The sequence below is a fragment of the Chaetura pelagica genome, unplaced genomic scaffold (assembly GCF_000747805.2).
Source record: "Chaetura pelagica isolate M959 unplaced genomic scaffold, ChaPel_1.0 scaffold408, whole genome shotgun sequence".
Lineage (NCBI taxonomy): Eukaryota > Metazoa > Chordata > Aves > Apodiformes > Apodidae > Chaetura > Chaetura pelagica.
The window spans coordinates 1,191,053-1,194,803 of NW_009954229.1; the positions used below are offsets into that span (position 1 = coordinate 1,191,053).

A 3,751-nucleotide genomic window follows, 5' to 3' on the forward strand; every position below is an offset into this window, starting at 1 on the left:
GATGCAAGAGCTGCAGCTCCATCGCTGAGTCTTCTCCAGACACGGGAGAAGTAACAAACCCCAACTCTCCTTGCTGCTTGTGGAAAAGCGGGGACAGGCCCCACCTTCCTCCCCCTTCCTCAAAAAAGACAGTTCTCATGGTCTGGGTTGTGGGTATGTGGGATCATCACACTGGATGTGGCCTTGTTCCCAGTTTTGGGATGAGCAGGTTACACGAAGGACACGCTGTGGGTGGAGGGAAGAGGTCAGACCACACAACTGGACCAGACAAACACGACAAAGCCGACCAGGTCAGGTCTGTGCATGAGCCTGTCCTGCAGAGCAGATGGGGAGAAGTTCTGCCTCCAAACGGAAGTTCACCACCCTCCACCCCTCACAGCAGACCCGTGCCACCAACCTGACCCAAAGCCTGCAGGCAGCTCGACACAGCCAGCGACAGAGAACAGGCACAGGCATCACCAGCATTTTTGAGCCACAGTTTCACCAGACAGGTCACAGAAAGGGATCTAGGTATCTGGATCCACGTGAAAAATGTGTCTTCTGGTTTCAAATCAAGGTTTCGCTCCAATGTTGTTCAGTGCAAAAGAGTTAAAAAACCATGTTATCTACACATATACATCCGTGTGTATAGAAAATGTCTGTACAAGTGGGAAGATGGCCTGCCTACAGGCTGGGGACTCCTCGCCCAAGAGATGCTACGGGTCAGACTGGTTGTGTCCCACTCTTGCTCTTTCCAAGGTGTCAAGCCCCAACCAGTCAGGCTGAAAACCAAGAGAACAGACGGAGGCTGGAGACATGAGGAGCTCCTCCTGCCCCTCCAGCCAGAGCTCAGACCCACCACACAGATGTGGGGCAGGGAGGAAGGAAGGAGGGGAGAGCTCCCAACGGTGGCATGTGGACATGCCAAAACAAACCAGGAGAGAAAGGGCACCTGCATGCAGACAGACTACACCAGGAATGGGTCAAGGTGGTGGTTGGTATCTGGCTAGAGGTTATGACCTTGGGATGCCTCATTCAGCCTTCAGCAGAGATAGAGCCAACGCCTTGTCCCACAGCAGCCTGGCTCTGGGAAGCGCCCGAGAAAGGCAGATTGCCTCCAGCTTCTTTTTGAGTTGAGACATCAGGGTACAGTATCCATTTTGCAGAGGTAGGAGTAAAATTGGGAGCTGGTGGGGTGGGGGGATGGGGGAAGAGCAGGCTGCACAGAGCTGAGACCTCTGGCAGGGACTACTGAAACTGCCAGCAGAGCCTGGCAGTGAGGAGAGTGTGGGGCACATCCAGGATGAATCCAGAAAGACAATTAAAAACAGCCATTGCTAGGGGCATCCTGCTAGCAGGTCTCTAGCTTGCCAGAGATGTTTGCACCAGCCATAAGGAAGAAGAGGGACGCTGCTCCTAGCATGTGGTTTTGCCATCAGGGGAATGCCAAGCTTTCCAAAACAGGGAGTTTGTAGCCAAGAGCTGGCCCAAGTTCTCAGCAGAAAGCCAGGGGAACACTGCTTCAAACACTAAGCGTGGTCTGAAAATAGCTTTTTAAAGGTTTCAGAAGCAGCAGAAGCATGAACTTTCAGATCTCTGGACAGACAAGACAGGTTCCTTCAAAGGCTGGCAGCAAGGCTGTGCCTGCACCTCCACACCGAGCCAAGGGGGGCTCTCACCAGGAAAGCAATCAGATAAAGAGAATCAGAGATAGGAAGCCCTCGCAGACCAGTGGCACTGAGGGTGAATTCACTTCCTTTGCTCCAACGTGACCTGCTAGATCCAGCCTGAGCAGCTACCCCAGCAACGGGCGAGTGGCAGGAGCTGCAGTCAGCGGGGAAGAAAAAAGGACACAGAGCCCCCAATGTCAGCAAACGTGCTTGATCGCCCAGGAATGGTGCTCCAGGGAACAACACCTGGGTTTTGTTTCATTTTTTTGAACTGGGGGCCCCTCATGACAGCAGCAAACGTGTTTCAAAATATATTACATCTTTTTATTGCCAAGCGTGCAGAGGTGAGGGAGGGAGGAGGGGACACGACACCAAGAAAAACTACAATTTGAAGGAGGGCAAAGCAGTAAAAATTTAAAAATAAGACTACTCCTTACAACTGCCAACACTTGGGTTCAAAGAATCAACTGGAGGAAGTTTCTTAAAAGTACAGTTCTAAATATGGTGCTGGGCCCCAAACTTTGAAAGTTCCGAGGCTTCAGTCTGGGCAAATGCAAACCGGGTGGGAGCAGAGGAGGAAGGCAGCAGACTTTCCAACACTAATTCCAAGGGCAAATGTTCAATTCCTCTCAGTGTTTTTCTTGTAACAACCAGAGAATTCCCTACCCCAGGAATCCAGGCAGGAATAAGCCAGGAAGAGGCGGGCAACTGCTGAATGCACTGAACTGGGGCCAAAGCAGAGCCTTGCACTGTCCTTGCTCCCAGAGCCAGCCTCGGAGGGGACAGACCGCAGCCCAGCTGCCCGGCTCCCCCACGGCTGGTCCCTTGGGATGCAGTGCTGTGCCATCTCAACCCTCTCCTCCTAAAGGGGCAAGGGGCCAAAAGCAAGTCCCCCAGGCAGTGGGGAACAGCTCTTCTCAGGGGTTCTCAAGGCAAGTGTCCTCACAAGCACAGCATCTCTCCTACTCCTCTTTGCTATCTCCAGCTCTGGGAAGCAGCACGTACTCAATGTGGTCACTTGCTCAGCAGCTCCAGGGCTCCAATGTGGACCTCAGGTCAATGCTGGGCCAGCCTCAGCAAAGTCAGGCACCTTTCCTTCCTCCTCAACCAAAGCATACCCCTGCTCAGACCAGCACTGAGAAACCAGAGCTTTAGTACATTCTTCTCGGAGAGGACAGGGACACAAGGCTGCGAGCTCACACTGGATTGGGAAAAGGGACTGGGAAGGAAACCTACGGCATGTAAAACTGGTACTAAAGTGCAACAAAAATGTCCTAAACTCTTTGAAATCAAAGGCAGTAAGGGAGGGTCTGCCAAGATTCAAACTTCCAGTTACTGCAGGGCACCGTGAAAACAAACCCAACAACAATTACATAAGAACAAACCAAGGAGCCCTTTGGTGAAGCAAGGAATAGGAGGCCACCACAGAGTTTCAGCTCCTGGGGTCAAACATCATATTTAGAACATTTGGAAAGGAAGAAAGTTAAAGAAAAAAAAAACACAAAAAAACACAAAAATACAATTCTTGAATTTTGCGCAATGAAAGAGTTAAACTTTTTGGTGTTTTCAAAAGAAATCCCAACAGACAGCCTGGCATAACTTTATCTGCTTCCTAAGGGAAAGATGCCCATTTGACCCATGACTCAGGACACCATGTGCACTGGACACGTTCCATCCTTACATATATCCCAGCATTCCTCCTTTCATAACAACAAATCTCTAGATCCTTCCTGTTTACTCTTCAGCCTGAAAGGAAAAACCAAAACTGAAGCTAGATGGAAGATAGCCAGAGGGAGGAGAAAGTTTTCACAGACTGGAGACCAATCTCATCAGCTCCACGAGCCTGGGAAGTGCCATCCTCAGTGTCGCCGCATTTTAACTTTCCTGGCTGGGCTGCCATCCTCCTCCTCCTCCTCACAGTCCTCCGTGTACTCATAAGACCTTCGCCAATAGTTCTCAGAGCTGAAGTTGCTCCGTCTCCTATGTTTTGGTAAGAGGACTGAGCGCCTGTTCTCCTCTTTATCCATTTCTAGAATCCGTGGCCTGCGGAGAGAGAGAGAAAGAGGGAGTGAGAGCACATCCACGGTGGGATATTCAGGCAT

General features: G+C 51.0%; 1 protein-coding gene across 1 annotated transcript in view; it reads right to left on the reverse strand.

Annotated features, from left to right (window-relative positions):
* Positions 1–3,033: 3,033 nt before the first annotated feature.
* MYO15A (myosin XVA) overlaps positions 3,034–3,751 on the reverse strand; it is a 45,211-nt gene continuing 44,493 nt past the window's right edge. The window contains 1 exon segment of the mRNA XM_010003587.1: positions 3,034–3,692. Coding sequence (XP_010001889.1) covers positions 3,509–3,692 — 184 coding nt within the window. The 3' untranslated portion in view covers positions 3,034–3,508.